Source organism: Siniperca chuatsi, linkage group LG24 (assembly GCF_020085105.1).
Source record: "Siniperca chuatsi isolate FFG_IHB_CAS linkage group LG24, ASM2008510v1, whole genome shotgun sequence".
Taxonomy (NCBI): domain Eukaryota; kingdom Metazoa; phylum Chordata; class Actinopteri; order Centrarchiformes; family Sinipercidae; genus Siniperca; species Siniperca chuatsi.
Genome location: NC_058065.1, coordinates 3566406 through 3591468, shown reverse-complemented (window position 1 = coordinate 3591468; position 25063 = coordinate 3566406). Strand labels below are relative to the sequence as shown.

General features: G+C 42.6%; 1 protein-coding gene and 1 long non-coding RNA gene across 2 annotated transcripts in view; one reads left to right on the top strand and one right to left on the bottom strand.

Moving 5' to 3' along the window:
- si:ch211-246m6.5 (von Willebrand factor D and EGF domain-containing protein) overlaps positions 1 to 25063 on the top strand; it is a 31845-nt gene that overhangs the window by 5420 nt on the left and 1362 nt on the right. The window contains 30 exon segments of the mRNA XM_044188600.1: positions 832 to 1016; positions 1282 to 1510; positions 2134 to 2199; positions 2596 to 2628; positions 2631 to 2827; positions 4991 to 5080; positions 5245 to 5386; positions 5954 to 6171; positions 7295 to 7368; positions 7502 to 7778; positions 8030 to 8232; positions 8369 to 9276; positions 9600 to 9736; positions 9834 to 9995; positions 10101 to 10205; positions 11615 to 11729; positions 13248 to 13510; positions 13631 to 13850; positions 14076 to 14213; positions 17575 to 18060; positions 18404 to 18574; positions 20644 to 21020; positions 21127 to 21640; positions 21972 to 22067; positions 22220 to 22315; positions 22590 to 22685; positions 22815 to 22910; positions 23015 to 23110; positions 23266 to 23361; positions 23763 to 23858. Of these exon segments, the coding sequence (XP_044044535.1) occupies positions 832 to 1016; positions 1282 to 1510; positions 2134 to 2199; positions 2596 to 2628; positions 2631 to 2827; positions 4991 to 5080; positions 5245 to 5386; positions 5954 to 6171; positions 7295 to 7368; positions 7502 to 7778; positions 8030 to 8232; positions 8369 to 9276; positions 9600 to 9736; positions 9834 to 9995; positions 10101 to 10205; positions 11615 to 11729; positions 13248 to 13510; positions 13631 to 13850; positions 14076 to 14213; positions 17575 to 18060; positions 18404 to 18574; positions 20644 to 21020; positions 21127 to 21640; positions 21972 to 22067; positions 22220 to 22315; positions 22590 to 22685; positions 22815 to 22910; positions 23015 to 23110; positions 23266 to 23361; positions 23763 to 23858 (5982 nt within the window).
- On the bottom strand, positions 596 to 25063 carry LOC122872412. The gene is made up of 7 exons (XR_006377113.1): positions 24137 to 25063; positions 22981 to 23087; positions 12216 to 13497; positions 11582 to 11712; positions 5214 to 5393; positions 2585 to 2981; positions 596 to 1006 (listed from the first exon to the last, which is right to left on the bottom strand). It is a non-coding gene; the product is annotated as an uncharacterized LOC122872412 (long non-coding RNA).

Sequence of the window (25063 nt, the reverse complement as noted above, 5' to 3'; positions counted from 1 at the left end):
ACTAACCTAAGTTTGACAAAATACTCTCACTTACTAGTTTTCTCTGGAGCTTTCAACAGCATCTCACAGTCTTCATCAATAGATGAAGGTACAATTTACGATCTCGCCCCATCTATAACGTGGCCAAAGTTACATACTTCAGTCAAAGCCATGAAAATCTGAGCAAACACTCCGCAAACATCCACCGATGAAGACCATTTGATGGCTGATAGCCCCTGAAAATGCTATTAAGTGGGCCTTGTGTTATGATTGTTTTGTCAAACTACTATTCCCAGGAGCAAGTAAATAAACTTTCACACTCAAGTTTATATGAAGCCTTTTACCTACAGTGTACTGAGAGAAATCTTCTCATTGAAGCCAAGGACGGTCAGACTTTTGCGAGCTGTTACCACGACAGCATGAGTTGCTTTTGTTTTGTCTATCTTTGTCACGTCTGTCCTCTCAGACCCGTCCTGGACAAAACCAAACAGCAGGACTCTGTCAAAGATAAAGACATGACTCATCTGATCATGGCATGAGATTCCGTATTTTTTGTCATTTCCTCTTGATTAAACTGATACATCTGGAACTCAAAATACAAAGTGAGAAGAGGAGATTTTAGGTTGGAAAACATTAATATTTCAGCAAAGGCAAGCATCCAAAAACTTTAAAGTTATCCAAAGCTGGAAAATTAACACAATAATGCTTAGTGTCTGTTTCTGTCTGGAACAACCCATTTTTATGATCTTTTTTTGTTTTTTGAACTTCAACACAGAACAACATCTGCTAAATTTCCACTTTCTGGATAAGAGTTTGACACCATCCTATTTGTCCTTGTTCTCCTCATCTCAGCTCCAGAGTGTTACCCAGGAGGCCACCGGACTTTGCGTAATCCACATCGCAGTGTCGACTTCGACTCCACAGAGATCCAGAACAAGGCCATCCAGGACCTGATCTGTGACCACTCCCTGTTGCCGGGCTGGTACAGATTCAGGATCAACAACAAACCAGCAGAGATGCCGACCACCTGCGTTGAGGTAAGACAGAGTTCATTGTTCACATCATCCTTGTTTGTTCCACTCTCTCTCCTGTACCTCCCGTGTCTCTACTCTGACTATTTGATTGTGAAATCAGTAAAAAAAAAATCTCACATCTCTGCCAAAATAGCACCAAACATCATCTGCCAGTGCACACATCTAGTATCCAGAGGATTGGTTTAATAAGCACCTTCAGCCCAGGTGGAGGGTATAATAACCCCCTGCGCGTAATGACTGTTTCTGTCGACACCCCCCACCCCCGCAGATGAATCGCTGTGGTACACAGGCTCCAGTGTGGCTGTCCCTGAAGGACGCCTCCCTGCCGCGGCCCGGCGAGGTCCGCCAGCTCTCTGCCTGCGCCACCTGGCAGTTCTTCCACGGTAGCGCCAAGGACTGCTGCCTCTTCCGCATCCCCATCATGGTGCGGAACTGCGGCGAGTTCCTGCTGTACCATCTGCAGCCCACACAGGGGTGCATGGGATACTGTGCTAAAGGTGAACATGCTGGATGGGTCAATGCTCCAACAGAATCTGGGCTGAACATGTTAACATGTTTTCAAATGCTCTGTGCTATTAGTTAAGATCAAAGGTTGCACATTATTGTTGTCCTGTAGAACCTCATAACTCCAGTCTTGGTGATTTTAAAGTTTTATCTTAGAGTCGGACCAATGCTGGATTTTTTTAGGCCGATATCTACATTGATATTTTTAAAAAATCGAACGATATAATGGCCAATATTCATTTTTTCACTTAAACACTTCAGATACATACATACATACAACAAATATTTTTGATAATATTGGCTCTAGAATACATGCTCTTCTTTGGGATGAGAATATTAGTCAACCCATATTAAATCTTAAATTAAATTAAATTGGATGAACCCCAATTTCCTGGTGGTTAAAGTGAAAACAAGGTGGTGCCTTTAAAGGGGCCAGTTTGGAGATACAAAACATTCTAGCAGATCAACAATATTTTTACATTACATTTGATTCGGAATAGCTACAGTTGAAAATAGTCAAGATGACGTTCTGGTGTTAATGGAAGAAACAAAATCAAATCAAATTCATAGTTGTGCCATTATAATGAGAAGAAATCCGATCATTCTCATGTTTCAGTTTCTTCAGATGTGGGACCCATACTCTGCCCACCAGGTGAGGTAGAGGTCAACGGCCGATGCAAAGGTGAGCTATTCTCAGAATTTGGATATTTTTGCACTTTCAACATCCAGTGTGCAACATTGAGTCTAAAACATATAACATCATGTAATGATGAGCATGACATTTTTCACTGTACTATGAACGTCTGAAAACTGTAAATCCATCTTTTGGTGAATCCCCTAGCTGGCAGGTTATTTGAATTAACATGCAGAGCAACTTGATAGTTTTATTTTTCAATGTTTTAAAAGCTATTATGATTTAATGCACTGCAGAGAGGGGCTGCAACTAAAATGTCTTTTCACTATGGATTCATCTGTCAGTTATTTTTTGATGAATCATTTGTCTATAAAATGTAAGAAAATACAATGAAATCAGGGTTGTTTTAGATCACTGAGTAGCACTGCTTTACTTCTCTGTCAGCTGCCCTTCCGTCCCTGCCGTCCCGGCCGGCGATCTCCCGGAGCTCATCGGCCACAGCGTCCACCTGAGGTGCTCCTTCATCCCGCCGCCGTGGAGCCAGACACTGGGCTTCCAGGTGGTTTGGGCCAGACACATCGGCCACAGCATGAAGGTTGAGATCAGGCAGGAATCCACACTGAAACCCTTCTCTGTGGTGGAGATGGATGGCGTTCACTTCAGGCTCGGAGAAACGGTAATTCCTGCCAGACCGTGCTGAAAGTTTCGAGGAGCACATGTGGAGGGTTTGACCCCTCGGGCGGGCAACTTAAGCCATGGATCAAGCTGACCTCTTTTTGCCTGGGTTCAGCCTTACAAAGCAAAGGCAGAGAGACAACGTGTGTCATATCCTGTTAAGAGAAGGCAAGAGGAGGGTGGGGAAGTTAAATCAGTTGCAGGTTGGAAAAGCCGCACTCCACATGCTTCCCATTTAAACCTCTCCATTCAAATCTTCACAGTGATTTCTAGGGAAGTTATGTTTACATGGACAGATTCACACATATACAATAAAGCTGTTTCTTTACACAGTTTTCTTGACAACTCAGCACTTACACACTGTTTTCTTTTAAGCTTAATTGCTCAGATTTTGGGTATAATGTTAACGTGTCCTGCTTTAAACCTGCCTCCTGACAGTAAATTGCATCCACCAATCTCCTTGTTTGACGTGCAGGGCTACCTACAGTTACCCATAACGTCCTTGTGTGCGTAGATCCGTAATGTTTACGTTTATCTTCACAAAAGTACTTTACATCTGTTTTGTCCTAATTTTAGGACAAATTAGCTATTTGAGCTTTAACCTCCTGTGGTTTTTGCCTTGTGTCTTACCCTGTCTTCCCTTACTGGCAGCTGTTTTGCAATTTGATTATTTGAAGCAGTGTCGAAGGCAAAGAGAGAAACCCGTGTGACTATTCAGCCTATTGAATTAATGATTTCACCCATTTAGGGCAGTTTCTCTATATTTTTTGTCTGCCTCTGCTTCTTCCTCAAGGAAATGACCCACAGGCTGACATTGCCAGTGCAAAGCAATGAAAGGGAAGAGCAGATTCATAGTGGCATGAAAATAGGCTAGTTTGTTGTATTTGTGTTTCCATAATGTTTTTTGGATAATGAATACAGACCTCAGAGTAGTTATTCCTTCTCAGCCGCCACGTGTATGTGCATGTTGGTGGACAGATGGCATCAGCTGTATTCCTTTACCAGAAGAAATTAGGTCATACAAAGCATTTGATCAGTCAGCCTTTGTCTTTGCAAGTTTGGCTTCGTATGTCAAGACCATTAGCCATTTTTTCGACCCAGGATCTGAGAGCTAGGAGAGGAACTGCATCTTACATTCAGCTGCGTTTGTCTATTTGGATTGGACCAGAACACATGCTCACACTGTTGAAAATCAATATACGACAGTCTTGTGCTGCTGACCAGTAATCAGAAGAACTGAAGGCGTTTGGCAAAGTTTCATTGGAGACTTTTCGTTGCTTTCTTACAGCTGAAGTACAGCTGAAACTCGAAACATTGATTACCTTTCTGCATTGGGAGTAATAATTGTTATAATTAAACTTATTTTTTCCAGCACGTCGACAGTCTGCTGCCTTATTTTCGCATAGCCTAGAACCCAGAGGCTGCTGATGGCTCTCATTTCCTGGAGAAATTATTTGATGCCAGGAAACATTAAGTTATTAGATTTTTAACATGATGCTATTAGAAACTGAGGTGATGTCACTCTGACTATTCACCCTCATACAGCTGTGGACCATTGTGCTGCCATATTTGGTCACCAGGGTTGTATTAGTTGTGTCTGGAACGTGTTGCAGAGGGCTGTCTTTAACACATGTTGATGTAACAGCTGAGTTGGGTCAAAGGTCATCTTTAAATGTTAGTACTCTTAGAACCATGAATCAGAGGAGCGCTGTACTGTGAGCTACATGGGGAAATGTTTTGATAAATCACAAATACTGCGTCAGTCGTACATTGTTAGTCTTTTTCAAGACTAACAAGCACACATTGTAGAAATTTAAGGCACTCTTTCACTTGGAAATGTAATCAAAAACAGGTCATGTGAGGTTCTGTAGAGCTTAAAAGTGATTGAGTTGCACAAATACACAAAATAGGAAAAGCAAACTTGCACAACTTACAAGTAGACTTTTCAGTTGATGTGATATTTAAATGTTAGCTTTTACTTGAAAATCAATGTAGAGTTTAAAAACACAACCAGAGTTGATCTATGTAGGGCAGGTTTGTTTTCTAAGGAATTAAATACCTGATAGAGGGATAAAAACTCTCTTATACCTTTTATCTTTCATACATATGTACATTTATGGATTAAGACAAGCATCAAGTGATGTCAGTGATGTTTTCCTTGCAGTTCTCCTGCAGTGTGTCAACTTTCAGAGCCAACTCCAGCCACAGCAGATCTACTCCAAAAGAAAGTGAGGGTTTCTACGCTGGACTGAAGGTAAACGTTCTTGTGTTATGTTTTAACTCTAATCTACATCAAGATAAGAAGTATTTGAGAGCCATGGTCCCATTATGTTATACTGTAGCAAATGGAGAGCTTGTAGAGCTGAAACCTCCCCAGCTAAACTCACCAAAGGCTCTTTTTCCCCTCTTTCTCTTCAGTTTTCTCCAGACTTGCTCCACATAGCAGAGAACAGTAAGGAGCACGAGGTGGCCGTCCACAGCACAGTGCCCATCCCCTGCTACGGCCCCGACCACGGTCACCAGTGTGGAGTCCCTCTGGCTCTGAGCGTCCACGACCCAGGTCAGACCTGCAGTAAAACAGGAGATAGTGTCTGTGTCGTCACCTTTACTTTAATGAAGCTTACAGTTTGAGTATACTGCAAGTTAATCATCTTCTTAAGTTGTTCATAGACAGAAAATCCTAAGTTTGGCAACGGGATGGAACTGAGTGGGATGAGCCTGCAGCAACCACAACAGTTAACCAAACATACCATTATTTAAGCCTCAATATCCCCTTTAAATTGGACAATTATTTTTAAATTTGTGACCAAAACACAAATAAGAGGAACTGAAATTAACTATTGAGACCCTAACTTCTTATTAATGCAGGATCCTTTAAAAGTAGCCGTTAAGATGCTGTCATCCCTGCTGTCGTCCCTGAAAGATGCAAACGTCGTCAAAAGCATCTCACTCCAGTGGGTAATGAACAGGCTATTTCGAGCTTGTTTTGGGTTCTTCTTCTGTTATGCTCCAACTTGGCCCTGTACATCATCACATCAAAGCCAGCTCTGGAAGACATTATTACAGTTCTGGAGGCAGCTGTGTGCCATCCATTGACACTAACTTACTGCTGTGTTGACATCCACAGATAGTCTCGGACACGAGGCTGCAAATGTGGCGCTGTCCGCCTGCCAGGTGGAGCTCCAGCCTAACGCCTGCAGTGACGGCAGCTGCGGCCGGGCAACTTTTGTTATCACTGCTGTCACTGATTTCACACGAGATGGGAACCGGCCAAGTCTGATCGGTGTTTTGCCAGGACCCAGCGCACCACGACTCTGGAGAAGTTACGTCCCAACATCCCTGAAAGTGAGTTGAAGTGAAACTCCATGGATGCTCAAGGATAAACATACATAAATCTGATGTTTTCTCATTAAAGTGAATACCAAAAGTCTGCATGAAGTGATAGATTGGCCCTTAAGGAGTTTCAATAGGTTTTCCAGGGGTTCATGAAAAAGTTGAAGTCATTCTTGAAGGTGTTCTAGGGATCTTTAAGGGATTTTCATTGGTCATTGAGGGATCCTTGAACAGGTTTTAGTGGGCCATAAGGAGGATCAGTGAGTACTCTAGGAGATTCCCCTCATTCTCGAGGGGCTTCCAGTATTCTTTGATGAAGATGCTGGAAACTTTGAGGAGGTTTCAGAGAAAATTGGAATTTGAGGCATGCAAGTTGCATGGAACTTAAATGCTCAGTGTCCCTTGCAGAGCTTCTTATGGACCTTTTGATAGATGAAAGGGGATTCTGATAGGGAGAAATTAAAGATGCTTTAGGTGTCCTTGAGTAAATACAAGTGGACTTTGCGGAACCAGGGCTCCTTTTGGATGTTTCAAAAGTTATTTGGCTCCATGGATTCTTGATATTAGGGTCCTGTGGTATGCTAACTGCATAGGACATGGTCCTTACAGGGTCTCCTGGACTCCTTGAGGATGCTCAAGGGGTCTTTGAGGACGTTCCAGTGACCCTTGGGGATTCCAGGCGTCCTGTAGAGGTATCCTGAATTTCTACAGGGCACCAGGGTCCAAAAGAAAATGAAGAATAAAGTAACAGCAGTGTGATATAATTATCTAAGTATTATTTTAATTAGAGAGTATTAGAAAGACGGCTCTAATTACAGGTTTCTCTGTCACACTGTTTACAGATACACAGTGCTTTATAAAACTGGAGGGGAGGGTGGGGGTTTAGGGCCAAAAGTGTGCCTGTTTGAGGATTTGACATGATGTCTAAAAAGCGCAGCTCTGTGTAGCCATTAGTTGTATCCACACAAGCTATTATGTTGTAAGACATGATGTCAGCCCTCCAGACATTGTGTCTCAGAGGAGCCTACTACAGAGGCGTTTTCCCATCTGTGTTTAGAGAAAACATCAAAGCCCAAAGTCAGAGGGTCACAGGGTGGAACCCCCTAATCTTTGTTCTCCTGACCTCTGCCCCCAGGTCACAGTCCAGGACGTTCCTACTTCCATCTGCTACTCTCTGACTGACCCACATGTCATTACCCTGGATGGCAGGTAATTTACCACCTAATCGGTTATCAGAAGACGTCAAAATGGTAATTTGAGTTTCAGTTTGGCATGGTAAAACACCAGATTAACTCAGATACTGACATATACGTATGTGCTTCTGTCAATCTACTATGTGCAGACATTATGAAAACCACCAGACTGGCACCTTTGTCCTTTACCGGAGCCTCGTCAGGGAGTTTGAGGTCCACTCTCGCCAGTGGGACTGTGGCAGCCGACACTACGCTGTCGCCTGCAACTGCGGCGTTGCGGCGCGAGAGGGGGACGAGATTGCTGTCTTTGACATGTGCAATGGCCAGCCACAGGAAACCAGGCCACAGCTTACCCTGAAGAACCTAGGTGACAGGGAGGGCAGTCGAGTCAGAGTGCTGGAGTCCCACCAGGGGAAGAAGGTCACCGTAGGTATCCCAACATTTTGACACTGGTGCAGATTTGTTTGGAAAATCATGACATGCTGTTTGCTTCCCAGGAAACATTGTTGGCTAATTTTATTATCGAACCATACCCTGTCAGTTGCATGAAGGATCTTGACTTTCATTACATCCATCATATAAATTTGATCAAGAATGCTTTCAGGTTAAAGATTTTTACTTTTGCTGCATGAGGAGATTATGTTAACTAGTTGCTGGATGTGACTCTCCTCTTGTAGTTGATCTTTCCCTCCGGGGCCTTTGTTAGGGCCGATGTTGGGGATTGGGGGATGAGCCTGTCCGTCCGGGTGCCCAGCGTGGACTACAGCAACACACAAGGCCTCTGTGGCACCTTCGACCGCAATGGCAACAACGACTTCCACGGCTCTGATGGTGGCTCCTATGGCCCCGATGAGCTGCATCGCTTCATAGAGGACTGGAGGTCAGTCCGCAACAGCAATTTAGACAAATACATTTTTTTAATTAGTATGTTTGTTTTACTTTAAATTCATTTGGCTGAAATTTTAGATTCTTTAAAGTCTCCATTGAGCTATTTGTTTCTTTTGTGTGTGTGCTAGAATAGCTCCCGGTGAGAGTTTATTTGACAAGACACCACTTGGGACGACGCAGGAGGTCAGGAGGCCTTTCTGTCAGTGCCAAAAAGGATACAGCACTTCTCATCACGCTAGCAGAGAGATGAGGAACTTGTACAATCCTTCCGCCCACTCCGACTGCATAGCATACGATAATGTGGATTACACATCTGTGTTCCCCTCTATGGACACAACAGTGGAATACATCAAGAGTCCAGAAAGAGAGGAAAGCAACTTGGATATGTCTGCCTTTAACAGTCATCCGAAGAAGAGGCACCTTTGGTTTCACAGCGAGAATAATGAAAACAGTGACGGTGATCTTCAACTGGACAGTGAGTTCAGGGAAGATCTTCTGCTTTCCGTTGACAGACCACGGAGACAGGCATCATTTGAATTCCAGCCTGTCTTCACTGCTCAGAGCCTCAGCCAGGCCGATCTAGAGAACTTTGCCTACTTCTTCCCTGAGGATCACTTGGCAGAAGCCCGACCGGAGTTGCAACCTCAGTGGCCCACGCCAAGCGGCCTGACCTCGGCCAAAGCTCTGGAGGTGTGCCAGATAGCTCTGGCCAACTCCACTGTTGGTACAGTGTGCCGGGGGCTGCTGGGACGCCGCCTGGATGAGGCAGTGGATCTCTGTATTCTGGATCTGCAGCTCAAAGACGACCTGGGCTGGGAGGAGGCATTGCTGCCATACCTGGAGAATGAGTGTGAGAGGAGGCTGTTGGAAAACCGGACCCAGAGAGCCTTGGAGGTGGCTGGTCAACCAGGAGCGTTCAGGGAGGTGGTGACAGCACTGCGCTGCCCCAACTTTTGCAACGGAAATGGAGAGTGTACAGAGTGGGGCTGCCAGTGCTATCAAAGCCACAGCTTTTACGACTGCAGCCTTGCCATCAGTGAGTATCCCGAGACAGTTGTTCCAATGCTTAGTGGGTTTGGCAGGTCAATTATTAAATTTTTTACCTTACCACAGAGTACAACTGTAAAGTCATCATTAGAATACTACATCTATGTTTTCCTTAGGTTGAAGTCAGATTAGAAAGCGCTCTACATTGATTACTATGTTGAGATAATTGGCTAGTAAGCTTGATATCTAAGAATGGTCTGTTATCAGATTATATGAATCTCTATTCTAATTATCTGCTGAAATAACTAATGTTCTCTCTTTTGATTGGCTTGTAATATACTCACGAACAAACAATAATCTCCCCTCCGATAGGCCAGCCAGTAGAGTTAACAGATTTGGAGAACGGTGGACTGTGTGACATCCGAGCTTTCAACTGTCGCAACATTCGAGTCTTTGGCCTAGGCTTCATCGACTCCCCCGACCTCAGCTGCCATGCCACCAGACTGAAGGTGAGGAAAATCGAGGTCAAAGGTCGGGCTGAGAGCCTTCAAGATGAGAGTGTTTTTTTCAAATATTTCCTCTAATTGCGTTGATCTGCTTCTATAGTACATGAATGGAGTTTGGGTTCCAGGGGAAAAACAGAGAACAAAAGCCACCTTCCTCAGTTCGAAGGCTTTAGACTGTGCTGTACCATCTCTGAGCAACACAGCCGTCAATACAGAAGACTTCATGATGGATGACAAACCATACGCACGCTGGGAGATTAAAGTAATGTCTCTGATATTAACCTGCTTTTAAAAAGTCTTTTGTAGTTTGTTGGCTGGTTTTGTCAGAGGCATTTTTCAGTGTCAGCTCCTCTCTTTCCTGTCCCAGGTAACCAATGATGCCTCCCAGTACAGCCAGGCCAAGGTGCTGACAATCTACGATGGCGTTTGCCAGGTCTGCGAGGCATCGCGCTCAGGACTTTGTAAGTTAAAGGTAACTCACATACAAAAAGTGTTTTTCTCCATGTCAAGTTGTTCATCTACTCCACTAACTGAAAAATTACTATTTCACCACTGATTCATCTGATTGATTTAATGTATTTTTCAAGCCCCTTTTCAAGCCCAGTACAAGTACCATGCCACCACTTTGAGTAAACACACCTATTCATGACTGTCAAAAACTGCATTAAAAATCTAAAAATCTGTTACCAATGAGGTTTGTGCTTATTCTGAGACTGCAAGAAAATGAAATAAAGAAACATATTTCTGCTGAAGGCTTGACAGCTGCATGGATAATACTGCACCTTATACTGTATGTGTTTTGGCCGTATTATCGTCATTATCAAGGTTCAAGGTCATAGGTGCTGAATCTAATATTTTACGGAGGGTGCCCGACATAGCTGATCCATAAAATCATAGAAATTTTGGTGGTCCCATCCTAATCAACCAACACTGACTACAAAATATAAGATATAAATACCCCAAAAAATAACATAAAACTATACACATAAATATCAATGAAACAACAAGTCCTTGTACCTTGATGAAGTTAATTTGTTTGTGAATTTCAAAATGACCCATATGAGCGTTTTTGTGTGGTCCCTTTTTACAAGTTTAGGAGACTAAAGGTATTCGGTTGAGGCGAGGAAAAGATCCTCCTCATGGTTACATGAAACCAACAAACTGTTGGTTAGTAAGTCAGACTTTGTATGACCTTCCACCACCACAACTTTTAGGGAGGATAGTCATCAAATGACTGCAACAGGTCACTTGTTAAGAAAACTTGGACTCTCTAGTGTTTGTTTATCTGAGTACGGGAAACAGATTTAGGAGACAGATGTGATTCAGTGGGTGTTTAGTGGAAAAGTGTGGTGAAGCGTTTTATATGCTCTGTTAGGGCTGCTGAATCTACGCTGTGAACAACTTGTAGCAGGTTGAATGACTAAACCAGAGACAGTGTGATTTCCCATCCTCCCAACAGCTGGCTATTTAAAAACCACACATTAATAAAAATATAAAAAAAAGGTACAGAGGAGGCCTGTTGTTACTGGAACTGCTTTTTATGGGAATGGATACAGGACAACAACCTGGAGTGAACACATGCGCACTCACAGGATTGCAGATAGACACCAAGAGATTTGCATGTGCTTGCCAAAACTGAACTAAATTGAATTAACTTAAGCAGAGATGGAGCAGATGATGTGTATTTAGAGCCAATTTCCTGTTACTTACCTGGCATCTCCAGAGAAGACCACAAAAGGAAAACAAACAGCTTGAAAAGATATGTTTTATAATGTTGTAATTTGTGGAAGCTGCCTCAACATGTCAACATTTTAAAACAACACTGTAAATATGAGTACACAAACAAACCTTTTCCATTTGTACTCTCTCGCTGGTTGCCAGGAGAGGACATGTAACATCGACGGGATGTGTTTCACAGCGGGAGACTCCAATCCCAGCAGCCCTTGCCTCCTCTGTGACCCGGACGCCTCCAAATTCACCTGGTCCGTGAACCAAGGTACAAACAACTTATTGCTTATCTCATCTTATGAAAAGAGAACAACCTTTTATTTCAATACACAACCATCATCAAGATTACCAGAGATAATCTGCCTGGTTGAGTCCACTCGGTCAACATTTGAGTTATACATATTTCCATAATAATATCATTTAAAAAAAGAGATTTTAAAATAAATAAGTACAAACTTGCTTTACACTATATTTGGACAGGGGTGTCCTGTACCCCTTTTGCTTACTTTTAGTGTGGAGCTATTTTTCATGGTTTGGGCTAGGCCCCTTAGTTTCAATGAAGGGAAATCTTAATGCTCCAGCATACAGTGATATTTTAGACAATAGTGCAAAACGTTTGTTTGGGGCCCTTTCTTGTTTCAGCATGACAACGCCCCCGTGCACAAAGTGGTGTGGAAGAACTTGACTGTCCTGCACAGAGCCCTTACCCTAACCCACTAATGATGAATAACAGGGAAAACAGTATTTATCTTACTTAGTATTAGTGCAGCGGCAGTCATGGTAGTCTGTCATTGTGGTAGCCATCCAACTGTGGTCCTGTTTGTCCCATTAGCAGATCAAAGGAGCGGAGGTTTAAGTCTCCCAGCAAGTCCTGACCTGTCGCTTAACCACTCAGAGAGAGAGGGGAAGGGACAAGAGGGGGTAAATCACATGGTTGGTTGTCACAGCTACCTAGACTGACAATCATCCTTACTTACACTCAACTCAATTGAACCCACAAGTCAATTGTGATAGTGAGGCTGTGATAGCTGTGCACTGCAATAAATGACCAACAAATGGCCTGAATTTTCTTAGGAGAGTAATTCTAATAAATTATAAGGCAGATCAAAGCAATTGTATCATGAAAATAATCAAATTCTTTAACAAGAACAATTTATGTTGGATTCAAGTGGAATTATCTCACTACATTGCTAAACTTTTTGCTTATTTCTAGAGAGTTAGGTTAGGAATTCAGTAATAGTATTAATCCTATTAATCAGCGAGCGTTCTCTTGTCGGTTTCTAAACATATGACCATCATGCTGAGTAGGTGTTTCCTGGGATTATCATCACTTTCTTTCTATTAAACATCTGTGGGGAAAGTGTGATCTCAGTAGTGGTTGCTACATGATCTTGTTGAGAGCTCCACTTGGAAAGAAAAGCTTGAAACTTCTCCAGCCATGGACATGTGTGTTTACAATGATTCTTACAGGAACAGCCTGGAGGAATGTTTTTGCCAAACCAAGCTCACTTGTAAAGAGTTTATTTCAGGACAGGAAGTAGCATCAAAACACAAAGACTTGTAGTTGTAGATGTAATAGTAAATAAGAAGGTGGGAGTAACTATGACAAAAGAGCTAATGGTGTTGTTGTTGGTTAGTTGCAAATGCCTGCAAAGCTCGTGGTATTTGTACACAGAGACCCGACTCATAGCTACTTTGGAATATAACTGCATTTAAATTGTATCAGAAATATATTTCAACACTCCGCTTTAGTTTGTTTCTGACGTTTTTCGTCCTATGTTTTCAGTCAACGAGCCGCCGGCCTTCCACCAACCTCAAAGCGACCTGCGGACATTTGCCGGGGAGAACTTCGTCTTCCAGTTCGCGGCATCAGACCCCGAGGGCTCGGCACTCCTCTTCCAGCTGGAGGAGGGGCCAAAGGGGGCTGTCCTCTCCCCCGCTGGCCTCCTTATCTGGAGGGTTCCTGAGGAGGAGGGACGTCAATCGAGCCACTCCTTACGCGTCACGCTGTCAGACGAGTGCAACGCCCAGAGCACCTTCATCGTGGAGGTAGAGTTGGAGAAGGAGAGGAGAGAGCAGAGAATAAACTGAAAATAGAGTAAGGGAGAAGAGAGAAGACAAAAACAGGATATGCCTCAACAGTGTCTCTCTTTTCTATATGTAATACAGATTGATGTGGTGCCGTGTGGGTGTCAGAATGGAGGTACATGTGTGACGGACGTCAATTTCCCTGCTGGCAGTGGGAAGTATCTGTGTGTATGTCCTGAGGATAAGCAGGGTGACCTCTGCAACGAGGATGTAGATGAATGTTTGTCAGCCCCATGCACAGTCGGCAAGTGCATAAACACAGCCAGTGGCTACAGATGCGAGTGTCCTAAAGGGCTGAGAGGTAAGAATTCAATGAAAGTCCTTTAAGTCTATCTGCACCCTAATTCACAAAAATAGATCCCTTGATTTTTAAAACTCACAAAAAGCAGGTTCTGTTTACTTCTGTCGGCCCCCTCTGGCATCACATGTTTGCAGGTGTAGAAGATCAATAACAGTTATGGTTTGCAGAAACAATTTGTGTGTGTGTGTGTGTGTGTGTGTGTGTGTGTGTGTCTGTTTTTGGCAGGTGTAACATGCTTGGAAGATATCAATGAGTGTGAAAGGAAGCCTTGTTTCCCAGGAGTCCAGTGCTTCAACAGCTTTGGCTCCTATGGCTGTGGCCCATGCCCCAAAGGCATGCTGGGAAATGGAACGACTTGTACAGGTAAGCACGAGCTTACTGTGCATGTTTAAGGTGCTATGCCATTCTTATGTGGCATGGTAATTATTACATTTTTATCAGGACAACTGCTAAGACAATTCTGTTAAGATGATATTTACCATAAGTTGCTGTGGAGAAAGGTACCAGTTAAATACCTGAAAAGCATGGATTTTAAAAAAAAGTTTTTGGCAAATCTGGTGTCCAGTCCTGAGATCTGTTGGCCAAAGACCATAAAATGAAGTCTGATCATTACATCATGTGAATAGAATGAGAACATTTTACTCTCTCCAGGTTTCTGGGATGATAAAAAAAAATGAACAGGCTGGTAACATTACGCTGTAAAAAATGTCCGTCTGAACAAATAATTTCACTTCATATTCCGTCTTAAAATTGTTTTATTAAAAATAAGTGAGATATTTTACTGCAAGTCAATTTTCAAGAGTTTTACAGGACCACAGGACATTATTCTTAAATTGCAATATGTTAATTATTTAAAACTATTCATAATTTATTTATTTACTTTATTATAATTTAAGAGGGCTAATGTGTAAAAAGAAAAAGAAAAAAAAGAAGCCAGGTTGTTTTTTTCTTCTTTTTTTATAATGATGAAATAACGTCTCATGGAACTTCTTACAGTGCATACACACTGTACACATATGAGACCCCCTATACATGGTGACATGGCTTGTACCCCCAAACCTGGATCTCATTAACAGGCATAAATTGTGCAGTGATTGTGAGTTCTAAGGTCTCACAAAAATCTATATATTCATTTCCCAACACTTATTTATCGTATACGATCATCTCTTGGAAGCTATGATGTTGGTTCCAACATTCTTTGTGATTATTTGCACGCAACCCCAAAAATTTGAAGATTGTTCTGCTGTTGTACTAAGTAAATCACTTTGGAGCATCAGCTAACTGCCCAGAATGTGAAGGTGAATTTGTTCATCACAGCCATGCGTCTCTGAGGAACACTCAGCAGGGATGCAGTACTTGTGTTGAATGGAAACCAGATGGCTGATGGCAGCTGATACCGACGCCCTCCCCTCCATGTGCTTACTTTGCATTGCAGCGACCGCTAACTGGAGTAAATGCTTTGAAAACATTGCCACTGTGGGAGAAAAACTAAAGAAGGTTTTTTTTCCCCCCCTGCTTCCAGCTAAGCTTAATCGCCTCAATCGTTTTTGTGTACATGCACGTGTACGGATGTCAATTTACACAGTACTAAAATGTCTGAGATTCATAGAGCTGGGAGCTCCTGCTGTTGCATGCCTGCAGCTGCTTCACAGTGAACACCTCCCAGCAGCAAGGAATTTGTAGGAAAGCAAGAATGAAAGGTGCAAGGCTGCATATCTTATAGACTTTTCTCAACCGGGGCTCATTTGTAGCTTAAAGTGGGCTTTATTTGTATTTGGACAAACTGCATGTCAGTCAATGGTTAGTAAGAAACTTCTCTCGGTTGCAGACACTTTGTTTAGGCTAAAGTGGGTGTTTTGTTACTTTCTGCAAACTTTTCACAGCTAACCGCTAATCAGTTCGTCTTTTCTACATTCAGTTATTCTACATTCATTCTACCAGTGAACACAGTATCGTGCTTATTTGAGGTGGCCAGGTTCATTGCTAGCTGTGGTGACAGGTTGACAGAGAGAATAAAGTTTGTGATTGGCTGCTGTCACAACAGTGCACTAAAGTCCAAAAGGTGATGTTGATCATCTTCGCATTTATCAAATCATAGGCAACAAATGAACTGAACTTGTTTCTACAGCAAGAAAAACCTGAAAATGTTGACTCATTTTAGAAAAATCATTTTGTGTTGAGCAGCTTGGTGTCACAAGTGTATTTAAAGTTTTTTAATACATGGCTTTAAAGCAAACATGGGCTGAATAACATTTGCAAATTATCCTTAGTGTTTGCTTTTACACTGGGACTATCTAGATGTCAACTGAGTTGTGGCTTTCTTGCAATTGCATTGTTATCCTTTGAGAAGAACCCCAAAACCTGGCGTCTAACCAGGGTGTAGGTTTCAAGACATTATCGTCCCTAATGGAAAAGTTGGCTCACAGCAAAGCACACAGTATAAATTACTGTCAGTAATGTATTATATGTCATTTTTATGGAACTTTGCATAAGTAGACTTGTCAGGACAGATCCTTGGATTTCTTCATCCCCTTTGTTTAACTGCTTACTCTTCAGCCCTATGATCTTCTCGAACAAAGGGTCTTTGGTTTGACTTATTTGACCTCCTTGTTCAGTTCAGTGCAAAAGATACACAACTTTGTGTGTGTCAGGAGCTGCACTAGGGGGGTCACACCGTGAAGTTCCTAAATCTTAAATGTCTCGGATGCAAAACGAGCTGTGGCGAAGGTTTTTCTTTGACTCTTTTGCTCTTTTTTCTGCCGTCCCCTGTTGAGATCAGGGCTGCATTCAAAAGCACACAAGTAAGGTCTAAATAAATTCTAATTTAAGACCAGGGAGGGATGAAGACAACTTGATTTATTTCCAGTAAAGCCCTAAATCACAAGCAAATATCTCAAACTGAATACAGCAAAAAGACAGCAACAGAAAGATAAGAAAACGCTAACTACATTCAATAAATCCAAGACCAAGGTAAGAACAGATTAGAGCAAACCATGTGCTAATCAAGACAATTAGAACTACATGGTAATACATAGCACATCTCTCCAAAACTACAAATACTAGGGTAAGTAGTTTCCTAAGGATCAGAAGAAAGAAACTCTATTCTAAAAACTAATCAATTGATATTTGACGAATCGACCAAGCGGATGTAATTTCAGCTTTGAATAAGTTTAAATAGATGAGAAAAGTCGAGTCACAAGAGTCAAGTTGTGGGAGAAGCGTTTGAAACAGGACTCATAAGTTCCATGATGATGTAATCTGCCTCTGTTGCATTAGATTTATGCAAACAATGTTGGCCGTGCTAATGCAAGATAAATCAGAGTCAGGTCTGTCTGACTCGCTGCCATGTCTGCAGTCTGTCCATCACTGAGTGTTTCCTGCTACGCTCGTGGCTTGTAAATGTGTTGACAGGCTGTGGGAGGTAATCAGGCCTCGTTGAGATCGTTACACAAACTCATTCCAAAGTCTCACGCTGGGCGTCTGTTTTATTAAAAACAGCCTTTTGACCCTTCCGGGCATTTTTTAACAAGTACAGTACCATCATACAGACTGTAATCTGTTTGTTCCATCTACAGTATATTTTTCAATTCTTCACTTCTTTGCTATTGGTTCATTGCAATGTGGGTGATCTAGAAATTAAATAGGAAGTCATTCCAGATAAGAGCTTCAGATAAAGGCGTTATGTGGCAATTGAAAATATAATCTTTCTTTCTTCATACATCAGTTGTCAGGCCAGTCCCCATCTCTCCCACATCTGCTCCTCGTACAACTGTCTACAAGATACCAGATGTTCTGCTGCAACCACCCAAAATAAAGACAGACACTTTCCGGAAGACCTCAAGTAGTAGCTCCCCGCAGACGAGGGCTGAGGCGGGAAAGATAATTCCAAGGGTTGCCCCAAACCGATCACAAACTAAGACCACCACTTGGAGACGGATTCCAGGAACAAGCCAGAACCCAGCGCTCACTCAGGCAGAAACTAACGAGAGCATCGCAGCAATCACACCAGTCGAGTCCCAAACAAAGACTCATGCTTTGAGAAAAACTCAAGGACTTAACCTTAACCCATCCACGACCAACACTGACACGTTCAAGAACGTCTCAGGAATTACGCCAGACCAAGTCAAGCCTGATCAGCCCCAAATCAGCAGCACTATTGCCAAGACATCCACTGTAGCCAAACCATCAGGAAGTGGCAGACCAGCTTCAGGTAAGCCCAATGTTTCCAACAATCTCTACCAACTGTATTTCTTTACACAGAGCATTTTACTGGGTTGTATTGCACTCTATTGAGTCCATTTAATTGCTTTTTTAGAGGAAAATATGAGAACAAGGATCAGTAAAGTGCAAAGAGAAAATTGTATTTGGAAGCTCCATGATATGATAATTTATAGAGCTTTGGTGCATGGGCATACTTAAACTTCTACTACCTAAAACATCTTACTGTGCGAAGACAGACTTGTGGACTTTCATCTTGTAAAATAAAAACACCAAGAATGATGAGAAGACGATTCAGCTCATGTAGAGCACTGACCACAGCTTGTGTCTCTCAGGATCTGCTCAGTCTCTGGCTGTGAATGTGTCGGCTACGTGTGCCAGCAGGCCCTGCTTCCCCGGGGTTCAATGCATCAACCGCAGGCCGCCACATGTCGGCTATGTCTGCGGCCGCTGCCCGCCCGGCCTTTATGGCAACGGACGCATCTGCATGAAGAACGCCAAGGCAGGTAAGGGATTTTTTTTTTTGCATTTGATTTTGCAGTTTTGTAGCCAATGGACCTGCAGCTCTGATACCTAGTTGCTTTTCGATTTAAAGCTCTTCTAAAGCTGAAACGTACTGATGATATATTGAAGATTTATCTGGCAAAGGGACATCTCCATTGACATATGAAGAAAAATAAAAGAATGCACGTGTGAATATCAATAAACATGACTAAATGCAGCATTTTTTAAAACCATTTCTTCCTCTTGTTCTTGGTTTCTTAACCTAAAGACACTTTTCTGTGTTGTTCAGGGATAAAAATATCCTGAATTTGATGAAAACATCAGTCACTAATGTGAAATCTCTCCAAACATTGTGGGCTACTTTAAAGATCTTTTCATTTGTTCTTGTGATGTTCTGGTTTCCCTGATGCTGTTTTGTGTGTTTTTCTTGGTTGGAAGGAATGCTATTTACTGCAGCAGATAAATCAATTTAAGTGGTTAGAGACTGCCTGGATGTAATAACCACCAGTCAGCGTCCGGCCGCAAAGTTTCGACAGAAGATTGTTTGATGTTATTTTCTCATGAGGGGAGCAGGAAGTCCTAACAACTCACTGTGGATCGTGTTTGTCTGGAAAGTCACAAGGTGGAACGAAGTGTTTATGCAGATGAGTCAGTCTCAAACAAGACATGAATCGCTTAAATCAGTTTGCAGTGCTGTTCTGAAGAGTTCTACTGAAATCAGTGCCTGTGAAAAAATTCTCTTACCATTTTATTTGTCCAAGGACTGATTGCACTCTTTTTCAGCAACATGCCATTATTTAAACAGATTTCCCATCTCTTCTGCTTTAGACTTTCATGATTTATTTTCCAAGCGTTTGCTATTATTACAATTGACTGTGTTTGAGATTTTTTTCACCATAGAGTTCAATGTACCTCTACTCTAACTGACCCTTCACCAAGCCCCGCCTCCTTAGTTACTGTTGCTACACCTGTCAAGCTGTCTGTTCTTGCACAGCACACATGCAGTTCACAATGATAACTGTGCCAGATTTACTACTCAAAATGTTTAGTCATTTTTTAAACAATTTCAGGTATCTCATTTCTAACTGGCAACCGGTGATTTGACAGCTGAAATGACATGTGTCGCTAGCAGATTTTATCAGCTGTGGCTAGCTAGCTAATTAAGCTAATGTTAGCTCCATGAGTTGGTTGAAAACACTGCCTTTGGCTGACCTTTTAATGTTTCCAGTGGACTTGTATTAAAAGTGAGAATCTTGGGGTTTAAAAAATTCACTTCATGCTAAAAGATTAAGACTAAAAATACATGTCCCTGGCAAAAAGTCAGCACCCTCACTAGTTGATTCAACAGACATGGAAATGAGGAAATAGCATTGTTCTTGTATTGCAGTGTAGGGATAGTTAGTCTGAGTATTAGAAGTATGATAAGGAAAAATTTAAGATCATTCTCACATAACTCTGTTTTGCTGCTTATCTTACATACTCATCGAGCAAGATGGAGGTTAGGTTTATGCTTTACTGTTCATATTTTCAAACAGTATGTTTCCCTTTTAATGTTGCAAGAAAAAAGGCTTTTAGGATGGAGGAACAGAGTGTTTGGCAAACGTAGCGCTATCTCAGATAATGAGTTTGGCTGGGGTTGCTTTAGTGTAAACTTTCCCAAATCCAATAAAGAGCAGGACAGAGCAAATAACGTTTCCCTACACTAGAGTACAAAATGTTCCTTAGCCTTAGTAGTAGCCTTAGTGGTTTACTACTGTGGGTAGTAAGTTATCCAGATATGCTAACATTTGCAGTTCACATTAGAGCAGATAAATAAACTGTTTAATCCAATCCTTACACTTTTGCTGTTGTGGGTTTGATTTTAGAAATGATAAAAAGGACAAACTCTTTTCAAACCCAGCATTGCTCTTACTACAGCCCCAGTCACACCGCTGTAGCACCTGGAGAAATCCAAAGCTTGACAGGCCTGCTTTGGCTAGTTACGGTTGCTAAACTATGACTGGACCATAACTGTTTGGGGGAATGGGTCAATTTGTCTAAGGCACTGATGTCACCTCCTGTCTTTCGTCAGCATCCAATCACCTTCCTCAGCAGACGGTAGGAAAGACCAGCCGTTCCCCTCACGGAAGCAGCAGCAAAGTCTCCCAGCTCCACGTGCCCAACCTGCCCGCCAGGCACGGTATCAAACACCTGTCCTTGTCTGTCACCAGAGCAAACCGAGATAATGCACAACGCCAGGTTCCCCCTTCAGGGAGGGGAGGCGGGACGGGGAGGAGAGAGGCGGTCACTGTTGCTGCAAGAGATGTTCCCAGAACATCAATCAGCTCCCTCCATGTCACTCACATCACCCGCCAGAGGGCCAACCTCAGATCTGATGCCAGGACATATGCCAGATCTAGCATGACTATCTCCAGGGATTTTACGGTTCCCCATGTCACGGTCTCCAAGGTGAGTTGGCTATTTCTGTACTGGGCGTCGTCTTGATGAAGGAAAATGTGTAGGTGACATGAACGTCCAATCACCTTCCTTTCTTTGTTCTATGATTATCTCCCAGCAGTCTGAAGGAGCACTGACTGGTGCCATACCTTCCAAGGTAACACTGTCCGCTCCACACCTATCCACTGAGTCTGGCAAAGTGATGCAGTCCAAACAGACAACCCAGCCCCAGCTCAAACACCTGGCGTCCACCCAGGCCAAACCCTGGACCCCTGCAAGACCCGCTCTCCCACTTACAGCGGCCCTAACTGCTCTGTCCTACTCGCTGTCTGAGTCAGAGTTCTCTGCAGACGGAGATGAGGCTGAGCCTGGATCTGAAGGCCCAGAGATGCAACACATGGTCCCGGCAGTGACCTTCACAACGCCGGGCAAGGAGGTCTACAGCTCCCCGCTACAAAGAGCTACCTCCATCCAGCCAGGGGTTAGGAGTGGTACGACAGCCATCAAACATGTGACGACCTGCACCGACCGGCCGTGTTTTCCCGGAGTCCTGTGTGAATCAGCCGTGGATGGGGGTTTCCGCTGTGGGAGGTGTCCTGTAGGATACACTGGAGATGGACGAGCCTGTCGAGGTAAGGCTCCACATCTTCAATACTCAATTAATGATAATAAGAATTGTCACCTGTGGCAAATGTCTTATCCTGAAGTAACTGTAAATTGAACAAGCACCTTAAGTCACTGAGAAATTAATGTAACTCAATCCCTCAAATGCATCTTAAAAGCAATAAGCCCTTAAATGTCCCATTGTCTCCTATTTGAATTAACGATAAGCAAATGACGAGCAATTAAATGATTAATGGTTTGCAAATGATCACCCGGATGTTTGTGTCATGTTCATAAGCCAGACACAGAAATTAAACAGCTGTACACAGGTTTAACGTGCCACCCTGTCTGTTTTTCAAGCTGTTTGCAGGCATACGTGTGGTAGGAACATGGAGTGTGCTGCACCCAACACATGCCGCTGCAAACCAGGCTACACTGGATTCGACTGTCAGACAGGTAAACAAATAAATGGCTTATTTAAACTATTTCAGCTTTTATTTCTCTATGTATTTATTTATATATTATTATTTATATTTATTTAGTTAGTATTTACATAATATATTTTTTTGTTTTCCCTTGTTATTGTTTGTTAACCCATATTTTCTTAGCAATCTGTGAGCCGGACTGTATGCACGGGGGTGTTTGCATTGCTCCGGGTGTGTGTCACTGTCTCAGAGGTTTTCATGGAGAAACCTGTCAGGAAGGTAAAGCTTCCCTCCTTTTCCCAGTTATTCCAGTCACAGATGTCTTTAGCACACTGGTTTTTACCATCAGTAAAGTACATCGATAAACATCTATGCATCTTCCCATGGTATTACAAATAAATATAAGGAAGAAGTTCTTTTCTAAAAGTAGTATTGTATTAAATAAAGATTATAAACCGTCACTTTCCCAAAAAGGTAGAGGTATTCAATAATTCTGATGGCTGATAAATTAACTGTTATAAATGATATAACTAAGTGAAATGCATCTCTGCAGCTCTATGCAGGTTACCGTGTGAAAATGGAGGCACCTGTGTGGGACTGCAGACTTGTTCCTGCCCTTATGGATTTGTTGGACCTCGATGTGAGACCAGTGAGTTCACGGTTACTGAGATTTCCCGTTTTTCCATATCTACTTCATTTTCTGAATCCCATTTGCTTTTAAAAGCAGATTGCTCATATTATCATGATTGTGATGAATATTGTTTTTTGTGGATCGTAGTGGTGTGTAGCCGTCACTGCCACAATGGAGGCCAGTGTGTGTCTCCAGACGAGTGCATGTGTCTGCCAGGCTGGACCGGACCGTCCTGTGAGACTGGTGAGTATGTTTTGGTTTTGGGGTGTGTGTGTGTGTGTGTGTGTGTGTGTGTGTGTGTGTGTGCGCTAACCTCTCAATGCTGATGCTCTTGCCTCTCTCTCCAGCTCTCTGCTCTCCCGTGTGTCTGAACGGAGGTTCGTGTGTTCGGCCGAACATTTGCGAGTGTCCTCACGGTTTCTACGGTGCACAGTGTCAGAATGGTAAATCTACAACTTCAGCCACCGATCAATCAATAAGTCAGTCAGTAATTCAAGCATTCATTGAGTTATTCTTAAGTCAGGGACATATTACAAAGGCTGAATTTAAAATTTCCCATTGGTTTTTATTATTATCTTTATTCATTGTCCTCTTCCAGCTGTCTGCAGTCCTCCCTGTAAGAACAGCGGCCTTTGTATAAGGAACAACGTCTGCTCCTGTCTGCAGGGATACACCGGGAAGCAATGCGAGAAAAGTCAGTCTTTCTCCTCAGCGTCACTTGTTTGTCCTTGTTTGCTGTTTTTTGTCTGGCACTACTTCACTCATGACTTCTTACTTCTCCTTCCTCCAGTTGTCAGCAATCTCCACATGATTTTCTTCTTTCTGTTTTTCCTCCCTCTCTTCCTGCGTCCTCACTTCTTCCTTTAGCATTATTCTCTTCATCCTTTTCTTACTTTGCCATCATGATGTCCTTCTTCTTTATCGCCATTCGCTCTCTTCTTCTGCCATCTCTTTATCCTCCTCCTCCTCTTGAATTTTATTTAATTAGCTTTATTTGCTACTTAAGATTTTTCAAATCAAATCGGAAATCTGAGATGATTCTGCCATCAACATAATCAAATCACTACATGAAATTGGACCATACTTTCTCTGCAGGTGTGTGTGAGCCCATGTGTATGAACGGCGGCAGGTGTGTCGGTCCAGATGTTTGCGATTGTCCGTCAGGTTGGCGAGGAAAGAGATGTGATAAACGTAAGTGCCGTGATACAGATTCTTTACATTTACAGCATTAAATACAGAAATTAGAGAATGCTAATGTGGTAAATGACTTAAATAATTAATCTCTAATCAAAATTGCTATCGACTGACTAATCTATTAATTGACTAATTGTTTCAGCACTGATTGGTGGTCTTAAAAAGACAAATATATTTAATATCAGAAACTGAACTGGAGTCAGGAGAGGAGGTTTGACCTTACAGTCAGACTGTCGTAAGAGTACGTCTTTTCATCATCTTGCTGTAAAACTCACCAAACTGAAGCAGAAGCAAGTACGGTGAGACTGTCCAGTGTCTCTAATCTCTGCTGGTAGACGCTTCCACAAAGGCGCCTCCCATATGGAAACCATCAGCTCTAATGTCTGCAGAGTTTTATGGGGCTGCTGACTTCTCAGCGAGACGCTGCTGAAGAAACAATTACCTAAAAGACATCCAAACCTCAGGGAAAAGAGGCGATTAACCACAGATAACCATTATATGTTTCAGCTCAAATCTGCAGCTTTTGTTTTCAAGGGAGGAAGTGTGTTAGCCCCGCCCTCCTCCTTCATCAGTTGACACCTTAACACCTGTCACTCATCTGGACGGCCTGTTATCTATCACGAGGCATCTGTAAAGTCTCCACACCTTGTTCGAACATTTGGTTTCACTGTACTTTTATTTCCTCCATTGTTGTTGTTTTTGTTGGTTGTCTTACTTCCTGTTCTTGCCACTCTCCCATTACATACCTTGTCTTCTACATTGGTATTCTCAAACCAGCGTACATAATACTAGATCATGTGTATAGATCTATGAGGCTGTGGCATTATCAGGATTCTGAGTAGTTGGTGTACGCTACACAGAGCTGCTTTTAGTAAAAGGAAGTACAAGACATGACTCAAGTCTGACAGTCTCTAATTCTTGGGAAGTTGAAGTCACAACTCTTCCAAAGCCAGAAAGCAAGTCTTTCAGTCCTGAATTCTGGCCATTAAAATGACACGGCGTCGCCATTTTCCCATCAAACACACAGTACGTTACTGGTGTTTTTTCTCCTTAACTGAGAGTCTTTTGAATGTAAAGACCTTATAGTTAAATATCAAATAGTGTGTGGCTTTGCAAGGCCTCAAGTCAAGTCAAAGAGTCAAACTGAGTCTCAGAGCAGTCAAGTCCAAGTCAAGTGTTAAGTCCTCATTTTTGTGTCTTGA